At 39.2% G+C, this 13051-nt stretch overlaps 1 protein-coding gene across 3 annotated transcripts in view; it reads left to right on the forward strand.

Annotated features, from left to right (window-relative positions):
• The window catches only part of BMPR1A (bone morphogenetic protein receptor type 1A), a 172244-nt gene that overhangs the window by 134613 nt on the left and 24580 nt on the right, over positions 1-13051 (forward strand). For all 3 annotated transcript variants that reach the window (XM_090278333.1, XM_090278335.1, XM_090278334.1), the window contains 2 exons: positions 6632-6728; positions 6886-6985. In XM_090278333.1, the coding sequence (XP_090134459.1) occupies positions 6632-6728; positions 6886-6985 (197 nt within the window). The remainder of the gene's footprint in view (positions 1-6631; positions 6729-6885; positions 6986-13051) is intronic.

Below are 13051 nucleotides of genomic sequence, written 5' to 3' on the forward strand. Positions count from 1 at the left end.
TGACAATCTGTGTTCAGATCCACAGGTTGCCTTCTACTACCTGTGAAACTTTGGGCAAGGAATTTTACTTTTGTTTTCTCATCTATGAGGATCAGATGATATAACATATACGTAAAGAGTTTAGCACAATTGGCATATACAATAGTAAGGGCTTAATAAATGTTGCTTTCAGCATATTGATGATAACTGAGCAGTCTTTAAACCAGGCTATCACATATTCCTGGGTACATACAGACTGCGTTACACAAGGATCACATAAACACATGGATAGTTTTAAGGGAATCATTTTACAGATCCTAAACTTCCATAGGTCCTATTACTTAATATTGGCTCAAGAACAGAGCCTCTCAAGCTATTTCTCTTTTCCTTCCCTTTTGTAATCACCATTTTCATAGTTTATGGATCAAAGGTCTAGATGTAAAACCTCAAGTTACCAAACAAGTTTGTAATATGAAATCTCAGTATCACTGTGGGGAATGTGGGGATATCAAATATGTTTCCATGTCAGGTGGTTTTCAATTTTTTGCTTTCATCCAAATTGCTGATTATTAAAAACAATTATTGATAATAGGATCATTATGGGAGTTTAGCATATATATTGGAAGGTCTTTAAAGAATTAGTACACAGTGGTATAACGAAGTCCTCCATTATCATCTTTGTCTATGTGGATGAAGTATCAAGGACAATTTAAAATCAGGGATAAAATTAATGCCAAACTTTCTCATTCCAGCAGTAAGTACTATTTATTTATCCATGAATTTTAAGAACTAATTTCATCTATTACATACATTTTCAATAAATTTTTCTTTTAATGTCAGTATTTTAATAAAGATATATATATTGTTTTGATCAATTTTATACTAAGAAGAATCATAATGATAAAGCAGAGTAATTTTGAAAACTTAAAGACATATTGTCACAAGAAGTAAAATACATTAACTTGTATTTGTATATTTGATATGGAGAATTATGTATCAAAATATATTACTAGGGCATAATTATTGTGGGAGATGTGAAAAGGAAATAGGAGTTCAAGGAGAAAAAGGAACATTAAAATTTCTTAATTGTTAAAGAAACATTGTTTATTTTTTTAAATAGTGACAAGTAAGTGTTGAATTGCTATGTTATTTCGATTCTACTGAAAGGATTTAAGAATGATGTAACAGTTTTATTTAAAAATGTCATTGTGTACAATAAGCCGGAAATTATTAGTGAAAAATTTTAGATATCACCCTAAAAATATGTGCGAGAAGGGATACGTTGTTTAATTTCACCCTACGCCTTTTCTCCCAGTGCTTTTACACATACTATCATGTAGGGATCAGAAGAGATTCAAGTGAGAATCACCATGCTTTACCCGGACCTTGATTTTTCCTCCCACTTCCCAGTCTCTGTTGGTAAATCTAGCTTATTCTGTTTCTTTCTATAGAATGATTTTTTTCTTAGAGACTGTTCTGCTAGTCCTTGTAAATTTGGCTTCAGTTCCTTTTTCATGTACCATTCCCTCACCTCCTCCCATCCAAACTCATTGAATCTCTGATTTCATGAATGCCAAGTGAGTTTTTTCCGCAAGATTTTTATTGCCCACATAAATCTGGAGATACAAATGAACTTGGTAGGAAAAGTGGGGAGGGTAGCAATGGGAGAGGAAAGGTTCTGTCACCCAACTTCATAATCTAGTCTCACCTGGCTTTTGCCTACCTAGTCAACCTATAAAAGAAAGATGTTAGGTGGGTTTGATGTTACTTATTCTTGGTGAAATCACATTGAGTCTTTAGGGGTTTAAAGGCATTTTTGGCTTTTTCTAGAATCTTGACTGGGATCCATGCCAAGTTCACTAAAGGAAGAAGAATTAATTTATTGAATATTTACTGTATGCATTTAATATGCTAGGTACTTGGTATATAGTACCTCATTTCCTCCCAGTTACCCTTTAAGACATACTTTTTGTCCTCCATTTTACACTAGAGGAAACTGAAGTCCAGAGAGAAGTACATTTATTATTTATGCTCACAAAGCTAGTAAGTGGCAAAGCTAGGATTTAAACTATTTTATTCCAAAGCCCTTGATTTTCCATAACACCATGCTGCCTCCAATCTGTTACTGGCAAAGTCTACTTATTCCTCTTTTAAAAAAAAGAAATGTAACATTTAGCTAACTAGTTTCTAACACTCCTTGTTCTTAGAATCTTTAAATCATACCTGCCTTTCTGCCACCTGACACATGCTCTCATCTTCCTGGAATATCATTCACCTAGATTAGAAGATATGAATTTATATAGAGTACAGAAACATTGTAGGATCTCTTCATACATCTGGAATATCAATTATCACTTACTCCTGTTGCGTCTACCTTCTCCATTCTTATAATTATTCTTGATAAAGAATGACTGACACAAAACAGGAGTTGAAGAAATGTACTTTTTCTTTTTCCTTCATTACCTACTATTTTGAAAGTAATACACCCATTGCTCAGTGGTCTGTCTTCTAGCACTGCCAAAGAAACCCTTTCTTGGTTTTTCTGTACATATTTTTTGTTTCTTCAAGGCTAAGCTCATTTTGAACGTTAGCCTTCCTGGAACTATTCTTGAAAGCTTGGCTCTTCTTTTATTCATCTTCAGTTATATACTCTTTATTCCATCCTTAATATAAGGACTTTTTTTTTTTTTTATGATCTGGGATTATTTCAGAATCACTGGTGTAACTCCTAGCATTTTTCTTTTTATCTTTATAATCAATTGCTAAAAAGTACAAAATACAATAATACTGTAAAACTTCTCCTTTTGGGGGTTTCCAATGTTCTTGACCAATCTTCTCTTATAGAATCTCAAGTCCTCGACTTACCAGATTCATTTTTAAAGTAATACCTGACTATATTGAGGTTTTACCTTCTGGCTATCTGATATTTAATAATGACGTGGTTGCCCTGGCCTGGTTGCTCGGTTGGGGCATTGTCCCATGCACCAAAAGGTAGTGGAGGTTCTATCCCTGCTCAGGGTACATACCTAGGTTGTGGGTTCGATCCCTGGTCAGGAACTAGAGAGAATTATGCTCAGCAAAATAAGCCAGGTAATAAAAGACAAATACCATATGATATCACCTAATACAGGAACTAATACAGGAAACTAATGAACAACACAAACAAACGAGCAAAATTGAATCAGGCATCTAAACAAGGAGCAGGCTAATAGTGAAAAGGAGGGAAGGGGGCTGGAGAGAAAGGGGGTAAGAAGTGGAAGGTTCTAGTCAAAGAACATGTATAAATGACCCGTGGACATGGACCACAGATGGGGGTTGACTGTGGGAGAAGGGGTGGGCAGGGTGGGGGAAAGCAATGGGGTGGGGAGGGGAAGCAACCAGTCAATGTTTCTCTCTCTCTCTCTCTGCCCTTCTGTTGCTCCTTTCCTCCCTCTCCCTCTCTAAAATCAGTGGGCATATCCTTGGGTGAGGATATATTTTTAAAAATTTTAAAGAATAACATTGTCAATTTCTGCTAATATACTTGCTACTTTTACAGTGACAGACAATTTCTTTGTGTTGGTATCTTGGTCCAGAATGGCACTTCTCCTGGTTAGTACTGAAATGTCAGCATTCAGATTAAGAATTTGTCAAGTACTGTACCATTAGTCAAATAAAGGTTCACACATGTTGATATCTGTTCCCAAGACTACAGTCTATTCTCTGTGCTTGTGTTGTTGTTTTTTTAAGTAAATTTTATTGATTATGCTGTTAGAGTAGTCCCAATTTTTTCCCCTTTGCTCCCCTCTGCCCAATACCCCCTTCTCTCCAGCAATCCCACACCCCGTAGTTCATGTCCGTGGGTCGTGCATATAAGTTCTTTGGCGTCACCCTTTCCTATATTATTCTTAACTTCCCCCTGTCTATTTTGTACCAACCAATTATGCTTCTTAATCCCTGCACCATTTCCCCATTTCTTCCCCTTCCCCCTCCCAGCTGATAACCCTCCATATGACCCCTATACCTGTGATTCTGTTCCTATTCTGATTTGCTTAGTTGGATTTTGTTTTTATTTTTTACATTCAGTTGTTGATAGTTGTGAGTTTGTTGTCATTTTAATGTTCATAGTGTTGATCTTCTTTTTCTTAAATAAGTCCCTTTAACATTTCATATAATAATGGCTTGGTGATAATGAATTCTTTTAGCTTAACCGTGTCTGGGAAGCACTTCATCTGCCCTTCCATTCCAAATGATAGCTTTGCTGGATAGACTAATCTTCGAAGTAGGTCCTTGGTTTTCATCATACTGAATACTTCTTGCCAGTCCCTCCTTGCCTGCAAAGTTTCTTTTGAGAAATCAGCTGATAGTTTTATAGGCACCCCTTTGTAGGTAACTCTCTGCTTTTCTCTTGCTGCTTTTAAGATTCTCTCCTTGTCTTGAACCTTTAGCATTTTAATGATGATGTGTCTTGGTGTGGTCCTCTTTGGATCTAGCTTGTTTGGGACTCTGTGCTTCCTAGACTTATATGTCTATTTCCTTCACCAAATTTGGGAAGTTTTCCTTCATTGTTTTTTCACATAAGTTTTCAATTTCTTGCTCTTTCTCTTCTCCTTCTGGGACCCCTGTGATTCGGATGTTGGCACGTTTAAAGTTGTCCCAGAGGTTCCTAACCCTCTTCTCATTTTTTTCAATTCTTGTTTCCTCATTTTGTACTAGTTGACTGTTCTTTTCCTACTTATATTCCAAATCATTGATTTGAACCCTAGTTTCCTTCCCTTCACCAATAGTTTTGTGTGGATTTTCCTTCGTTTCATTTAGCATAGCCTTTACTTCTTCCATTATGCATTTGCCGTACTCAAGCATATCTGTCAAGCCCATGAGCATCTTTATCACCAGTGTTTTGAACTTTCATCTTTTAGGTTGGCTATCTCCTTGTCTGTTAGGTTGGCTATTTCCTCATTGCTTAGGTGTCACACTGGAACCTTGATCCATCCCCCCTTTTGGGCCATACTTATCTGTCTCCTCATCTTGACAGGCTCCTGTGTTTGTTTGCCTCTGTGTCTTAGATAGAGCTGTTGCACCTGTTACGTTGTAAGGGGCAGAGCCTTAGGTAGTATTCGTCAGTACTGTATAGGGCGATCCGTTTCACCACGTTGTGGTGCTATATGTGGGGGAGGGGTCAGATAGGGAACAATGCTGTTTGCTCAGCACTTGCCCATTTTCCATGCACTTCTCCCACTTTCATATGGGACTGGCGCCTCTCTAGCTGTTGCACTGGCCGTGGTTCCCAAAGTCGGTGGGTCTGCAGATGTTCTAGGACTGTGGGGGCCCTTTAAACAAGCGGACTCTGCTGAGAGACCTGCAGTTTCTTCCTCTGCCCCAACCCCCACTGGTTTGCATGGTCAAAAGCAATGAGGCTTGATTTTCCCCGGCATTGGGACCGTGAGCTGCGCTGTCTGGTCAGGAGCTGGGAACGCTCCCCAGGTGTCCCTCTCCACTTTTTAAAATGTGTGACTGCACTTTCTGCGGGCTTGCCGCAGCTGCCTCCACCACCACCACCACCACACTGTGTCCTTTCCACCCCTCCTACCTGTCTGAATGAGTATTTCTTCTTTATGTCTTTGTTTGTTGGACTTCCAGGCAGCTTGATTTTCTGGAACTTCTGGTTGTCTCTAGTTTTGAGGTAGTTCTATTTCTTCTTAGTTGTGGAGGGAGACCCAGCGTGTCTGTCTAGGCCTTCATCTTGGACTGAAGTCTCTCTGCTTGTGTTCTGATTGAGTAAAATACAAGCACATATGTTGTTGGTGGTCTCTTAAAAACTCAGAAATACTGTTTTTATATTTGCCCTTTTCTTTACCACATATGCTTCAACTTTTCTTCCACAGCCAGTTCATTAGTTTCAACATATCTGTTATATGCAGATCTGCAACATCGTCTACCTAGTCCACTGCCTTTTCTAATTTGTGTTGTCTTTAGCCTAGGACACCCTCCACTTTTTAGTATGATCCTGTTTGATTCATTTAAGTCTCAGTACTACTACGAGATCATATTTACCCTACCAGTTTATTACTAATAAAATATGTTACCCATGTTTTTTAGAAAAAGATCTCATGAATTTAAGTAATTTTTTCTTTTTTTACTAAAAACTAACAGTAATAAAATAAGATATGCCAAAATTTGGTGTAAAATAATTAAAAACTTGTTTATCTGCAATTAAATTATGGACTACTTCTTAGATACCGTCCACATATGTAGATTCTCATTAATAAAAACCATTTTACAATCTTCACAGCTATAAACTTATTTCAGCACAAATCCTAAGTCTTAATCATTTTTTTACACATAAAATTTGCAGGTACTTTTCACTCACTGAATTAGAAATTGTATTTTATGAATATTTAAAACTTTTCATTATCAATTTAGCATATCAAACTTTTTTTTTTTTTTAAGATTTTATTTACTGTTAGAGAAAGGGAAAGGGAAGGAAAAGAGAAGACAGACATCAATGTGCGGTTACCTCTTGCTCTCCCCAACCGAGGACCTGGCCTGCAACTCAGACATATGCCCTGACTGGGAATCGAACTGGCGACCCTTTGGTTCTCAGGCTGGCACTCAATCCACGGAGCCACACCAGCCAGAGCCATTACTAATTTTATCTTTACTCTTTCTCTAGGATTCCCCAAAAGCCCAGCTACGCCGGACAATAGAATGTTGTAGGACCAATTTATGTAACCAGTATTTACAACCTACATTGCCCCCTGTTGTTATAGGTAAGTTAGCAGAGAAAAGTGTGAGTAAAATTTTCAATGAAGTATTTTTTCTGGTTTTAATGGTATGAAATTTTTTTTTAAATTTAATGCTACAAAGTTTTCTTTTAATAAGATGTGATAGAAGAACAATATGTTTACTGTTTACTTTCATTGTCAGGTCCATTTTTAGATGGCAGCATTCGATGGCTGGTTGTGCTCATTTCTATGGCCATCTGCATAATTGCTATGATCATCTTCTCCAGCTGCTTTTGTTACAAGTAAGAACATAATTATTTTGATAAAAAGTATTTTGTTGATTAATAGATATAAGTAGTTGTTCTTAAAGCCAATGGACAGAAACCATTGACCACTAAATGTAATTCAGAAACCATTAACTTGCATCTGCAGTTTGTATCTCTAAATTAACTAGATTATAATTTTCTTAAGAGAAGAGAGGATCTTACTACTAATGATTTAATTAGATAAAACTTTATATTTCTTGTTATTATGCTCATGAGTACTTATGGTTTTCTTATTTATGCAGTATTCAACTTTTTTATATATATGAATGCTTGAAGCCTGTTCCAAGAAACCAACTATATTACCATTATTTCGTTATTTGGGACTTAAGAATTGTTTGTATTCAGTCATGATTTCAGAAGAAGTTGCTGAAAGAGAAAAGTAATAAGAGGAGGGCATAAACTCCAAAAATAAAATGTTATCTTACTGACTTATGAATACAGAGATTAGTGAAACAGGTTACTAAACCTAATAAATAAACACAAGTGTATAAGGAAATTTAGTATATGGTGTAAAGGTAACATTTCAAATCACTGAGGAAAAGATGGATTAATAAGTAGATTTGGGAGTAGGTAGCTATATCGGAAAAAATGAAGTCAAATCAATTCCCTACACAGAAATAAATTTTAACCAGATTAGAGCTATATATCGTCGTCGGCAGCCGTCCGTCTCGAGAGACGATGGTGTAGCTTCTTAAGAGTCTATCTGCACCGCCGAGAATGGCTGTGCAGTCCAACTCGGAAGTGACACAGTATCTGTCTCCTCCCGTGTTGAATCGACATCTTGTGATGACGCTGGAGTGTCCTCTCTAGTGAAGCTGAAGCTACAGAGCCTGGGCAGGGTGATATGGAGGGTCTGCTATTGCCCATGCAGCAGACCCCCCCTCTCTTCGCAGCTGAAGGGTCCAAGGGAAAGACGGAGTCAATACAGCTTGGCTTCAGGTGCGCCGCAGGAGTTGCCGGTGTTGACTACAACATCAAACCGCCTTAGGGACTCCGGCTCCGGATTTTCTGTCGGGGTTTACTCCCTTAGCCTTTCCCCTGAAGAGGTATGCCACAAGGCAGCGGAGGTTTTTTGGAGTCAGAGTTTTCCTTCTCTGATGTGCCCTGACTGGAAGATCGAACCAGCGACACTTAGCTCGCAGGCCGACGCTCAATCCACTGAGCCAAACCAGCCAGGGGTTAGAGCTATATATATACAAAATGAAATGATTAAAGTACTAGAATAAACCATGGAGGAATTTTTAAAAATAATCTCAGTGTGAAAGACCTTTGTGAATCTAACATAAAATGTAGAGGGGGGGAAACCCTTAAAATTAAAAAGGATTGATGGTGTCAGCTACACATAAAAACAGCTTTATTGTGTGGCAGAAACCACCATATGTGGTCAGAAGACAGACTAGCAATGAAAAACATTGCAGAACCCATGGACATCAACTAAGTGGGGGGATTGCTGGAGGGAAAGGGGGTACCCAGCAGAGGGGAGCAAAGGGAAAAAATGAGGACAACTATAACAGCATAATGAATAAAATATACTTAAAAAGGAAAGTAAAACCATTGGCAGCTCATACTACAAAGAATTAATTTCTTGAATATAAAGAACTTCTATAAATCAGAAAGAAGAAAATCTAACAAGTCATTGGGAAAATGGGCCACAAAAATGAACATATGATTTATCCGGAAAAGAAATATGTGAGGCTCTTAAAAGAAAAACTAAAAGATGACTATAGAATGCTCATAATGGCATGGACACATGGAGGACACCCTTGGAGGGGGGTGGGGGCTGGATGAAAGAAAATGAAGAGATTAGCCAAAGAACATATATGCATAATCCATAGACACAGAAAACAGTTTGGAGTTTGGTGATGGCCAGAGGGAAGGGGTAGAGGTGGGCAAAGGTGTGGAAATGGGAACATCTGAAATAATATCAACAATAAAAATAAAGTTAAAAAAAGAATGCTCATGGTATGAAAAGTATAAATCAAAATCATAGGTATTGTTTTTTACCTATTATACTGGCAAAAATACAAATGTTTGGTAATAGATCTTTGAGATAAAGAGGCAGCTGGAGCACGGGTATTTACTTTTGCTCCCCCAACTCAAGCACCAATAGTTTTGAACTTCTTTGTCCAAGTAGGACAGGAAATAATAGCAAAAAAATATTTGGGACCTATGAAACATAGATGAATAGTAAGTGCCTTTAAAAACCTAAAAAACATGAATCCTAGGCTAGAAACTGATAGCCAAAAAGCAACGAGTTTATACTACTAGTTATCTCTGAAAGTGAAGCTGAGAATGGCAGTCAAACCAAGAAAATTGCCTAACAATCTATTTTTAGAAAGTCACAGGCTCTGTTGGTTATCTAATACTGCATTAAAAAATCTAATATTGCATTAAGAAATCACTCCCAAACTTGGTGTTTCAAAACAGCAATTATTATCTCTCACTATTTCTACGGGTCAGGAATTCAGGTGTAACTTGTTTGGTTGGTTCAGGATCTCTCACCTGAAGGCTTGATTGGAGCTGGTAGATCACCTTCCAAGGTAGCTCATCTCCAAGGCTCATAAGTTGGCAAGGAACCTTAGTTCCTCTCATGTGAACCTCTCCACAGAACTGCTTAAGTGTCCTAACAGCGTGAAGCTTGGCTTCCCTCCAGAGTGAGTGATTTAAGAAACCAAGGGGGAAACTGCAGTACTATTTATGATCTAGAGTAGTGATTTTCAACCACTGTGCCACAGGAATTTTTTAAAACTTGGAATATCTGACTGTTTAGTCAGGGGCACTGACCTCTTTTCCCTTAATCTGTCAAATAAAAAAATGACAACAGCTAACACAACAATATCCATCTAATGGGAATGAATAAAAATTATACCTGAATTTTTTGTCAGATTGGCAAAATATATTTTTTGGTGTGCTATAAAATTTTAGTTTATGTATGCCATGAGATGAAAAAGGTTGCAAATCACTGATCTAGACTCAGAAGTCACATCATTACTTCTGCCATATTCTGTTGGTTACACAGGTTAGCCCTAAGTGCATTATGGAAGGGAAGTAAATAGGGACATGCATACCAAGAGGTGAGGATCTTTACAGGCCATTTGGGATGTCAGGTACCACAGACATTGAGATTCCCATTTCTATTCTGAATAATCAATGTGACTTCCCCATCATCTACCTAACAGAAGTGTGGAAGTGTATTCTTTGGTAAGAACAAAAATAAGTTTCTTATCTGTGATACCCTATTATTGAGGTTGAGGTATTATAGTGACAGCAAGGAGGTAAACTGAACATTTATGTACTGATTGGTGGATCCCTCAGATCTCCAGAACCCTGTCAGCCAGGCTTATTGAAGACAGCAGATAGGAAGATTCTTCTCAGAGAAATCCATTCAACCCAAGAGGGGAAAAAAAAACCAAAACTAAACATACTGACATTAGGCCCCAATGAAATGGCCCAGACAGATTATCTTACAGTGAAGCCTGAATCAGTAAGACCCACTCACATAACTAACAGCTGCCAATCAGGCAGTAAAGGACATTTGATCCATGAGAAACAGGAAATGAATGAGTGTCTGACTGCAGGACACAGAAGGAACCCAGTGTATCCCAGCAGAATCTGAATTGAGGAGATATAGCTGAGTGTCTGGATAGACAACAGCGACTCTTGTTCATAAGAGTACAGGAGAGGAGAGAGCCTTGCAGAAAAAGAATCTGGAGATCTGCATAAGGTTACCATTGAATATTCAGCTGAGTCTTGATTGGCGAGTACAAGTGAGGAAACTACCCAAGGCTGGGCATAGGGTTTGTTCCCACCAGCTATGAGACTTGAAAGCCTTATACGTAATTCACAGGGCATTGGTTAGAGTACTCAGAAGGGTCTTGCCTCTGTATCGCAGAATAATTAGCTCTACACTAAACATGGCTCTGGTCCTAACTCAAAAACAAGACCCAAAAGGATTGGATCTTTTTCAGGTAGCTAAATTCTCAAATAAAGCTTAATAATATTTATAGCATAATAGAAATATCCAGCATCCAACAAAGTAAAATTCACAGTATCTGCCATTCCATCAAAGATTACCAGGTCAATACCACTGACACAGAACTAATATAAATTTTAGAATTAGCATACAGGGACATTAAAACAGGTATTACAACTGGATTTTATATGTTCAAGTTAATCAGAGACATGGAAGTGTTTTTTTAAGACCCAAATCAAACTTCAGGAAATCTGTAATATCTGAGATAAATTATATACACTGGGTAAGATTAATGGCAATGAACATGAAGACAGCAATCGAAACTAAACAAACATTTTTAAAAAACTTCAAAATGAATCAAGCACCATTGAACTGTGGCACTTACGTGGCCTAGAGAGAGAGAGAGGTAGGAGGGGTGGAGCCGGGGTGGAGAGAAACTGGGGAGGCAGACCATCAGCACCAGGGCAGCAGCAACATCAGGGCAGCAGTGCTGGTAGAACTGGGGCGGTGATGCTAATAGCAGCACCAGCGGCAGCAGTAGTGCCAGTGGCAGTGCAGTGGCTGGGCCAGCCGGTGGAAAGCACACAGTCACACATTTTAAAAAGTCAGGGAAAAAACCTGAGGAATTACCACAGGTCCAGACCAGACTGGGCAGCTCACAGTTCCGCCACCGGGGGAAAATTAAGCCACGTTGCTTCTGACTGAAAACCAGTGGGAGTTGGTGCAGCAGAGGGAGCTACCAGTCCTTCACCAGAGTCTGTGTGTTCAGTGGAAAAGGGGTGACTGCTCAGCAGTCAGCATTGTTCCCCTTCTGAAAACCCTCCCCCACATCCAGTCCCGAAGCAGGTCACACCCTGCACTGACAAATACCTGAGGCTCCGCTCCTTACAACGTAACAGGTGCGACAGCCCTACCCAAGATGCACATGAAGCTGTGAAGTTGAAGAGACAGAGAAGTATGGCCCAAAGGAGGGAGCAGATCAAGGTTCCAGTGGGAGAACTGAGCAACAAGAAGATAGCCAACCTAACAGATAACATAGTTCAAAATGCTGGTGATAAGGAATGCTCACAGGCTTGACAGAAAAGACTAAGCATGACAGGGAAGGAATGAAAGCTATACTAAATGAAACGCAGGAAAATCCACAAGAAACCAGTAGTGAAGGGAAGGAAACCAGGGTTCAGATAAATGATTTGGAACATAAGGAAGAAATAAACAGCCAACCAGTACAGAAGGAGGAAACAAGAATTGAAAAAAACAAGGAGAGGCTCCAGAACCTCTGGGTCAGCTTTAAACATGCCAACATCCAAATCATAGAGGTGGCAGAAGAAGAGAAAGGGCAAGAAATTGAAAAATGATGTGAAAAAATGATGAAGGAAAACTTGACTAATTTGTTGAAGGAAATTGAAATACAAGTCCCGGAAGCACATAGTCCCAAACAAGCTAGACACAAGGAAGACCACACTAAGACACACAATTAAAATACTAAAGGATAAAGATAAAAAGAGAATCTTAAAAGCAATAAGATAAAAGAAAGAGTTACCTACAAAGAGGTGCCTATAAGATTATCAGCAGGTGACTTGCGGCCGAGATGGAGGCGTAGACAGACATGCTGTGTCTCCCTCCACAACTAAGAAGGAATACAACTACCTCAACTAGAAACAACCAGAAGTTCCAGAATATCAGACTGCATGGAAGTCCAGCAAACAAAGATATAAAGAAGAAATACTCATCCAGACAGGTAAGAGGGGCGGAACTGGGGCGGAGAGGACATGGTGTGGTGGTGGCAGCAGCGGCGGCAGTGGCAGGCCAGCAGAAAGTGCAGTCACCCATATTAAAAAGTCAGGAGGGGCACTAGGGAGCGTTCCCAGCTCCTGACCAGACCTTGCAGCCCAAGATCCCAGCACCAGGGAAAATCAAGCCTCATTGCTTCTGACTGTGCAGACCAGTGGGGGTTGGGGTGGAGGCAGAAACTGCTGGTCTCTCAGCAAAGTCTGCTTGTTGAAAGGGCCCCCACAGTCCTAGAACATCCGCAGACCCACCCACTTTGGGAACGATGGCCAAGGCAGCAG

This window comes from Furipterus horrens, unplaced genomic scaffold (genome assembly GCF_987537825.1).
Source record: "Furipterus horrens unplaced genomic scaffold, mFurHor1.1.pri manual_scaffold_5, whole genome shotgun sequence".
In the NCBI taxonomy this organism is placed as follows: Eukaryota; Metazoa; Chordata; class Mammalia; order Chiroptera; family Furipteridae; genus Furipterus; species Furipterus horrens.